Source organism: Penaeus monodon, chromosome 28 (assembly GCF_015228065.2).
Source record: "Penaeus monodon isolate SGIC_2016 chromosome 28, NSTDA_Pmon_1, whole genome shotgun sequence".
Classification (NCBI taxonomy): domain Eukaryota; kingdom Metazoa; phylum Arthropoda; class Malacostraca; order Decapoda; family Penaeidae; genus Penaeus; species Penaeus monodon.
In genome coordinates, this window is record NC_051413.1 from 4,287,922 (window position 1) to 4,288,353 (window position 432).

At 45.1% G+C, this 432-nt stretch overlaps 1 protein-coding gene across 1 annotated transcript in view; it reads left to right on the forward strand.

Annotated features, from left to right (window-relative positions):
• Positions 1 to 432, forward strand: part of LOC119591300 (laminin subunit gamma-1-like) — an 83,409-nt gene that overhangs the window by 71,866 nt on the left and 11,111 nt on the right. The window contains exon 11 of the mRNA XM_037940028.1: positions 33 to 182. Within this exon, the coding sequence (XP_037795956.1) occupies positions 33 to 182 (150 nt within the window). The remainder of the gene's footprint in view (positions 1 to 32; positions 183 to 432) is intronic.

Genomic DNA, 432 nt, shown 5'->3' on the forward strand with positions numbered 1-432 from the left:
TCTACTTCTCTAATCTTCCCCAAATCCTGCAGGTGTCATTGAGAGTGGCTTTGTGCGAGGGGAGGAACGCTGGCGTGCAGAGGACGGCGTGGGGCGGTTAATCTCCATGAACTACAACCCAGTAGCTCAGAGCCTCGCGGTCTCCTCTTCGGGAAGGGAAAAGATCTACTTCTTGGCACCAGGTGAGCAGGGGTGGCACTACCTTTTTTTTTAGGGGGGGGGAGGAATCAGATAAGGTTTTGGTTTAGTTGAATGTCGTAATGTAATTTAGTCACAATATGTATCTTCTGGTTCATCAAGTTTTGAGAGAGGGAGGGAAATAAGGACCATTTGTTAAGTGAGTGTTGTAGACTAGGCTATGGAAAGTATAGTGTGTTGATAAGTGCTTCAGGTTAATGGCTTTTTAACATTATTATGTATGCTGTAATTGGA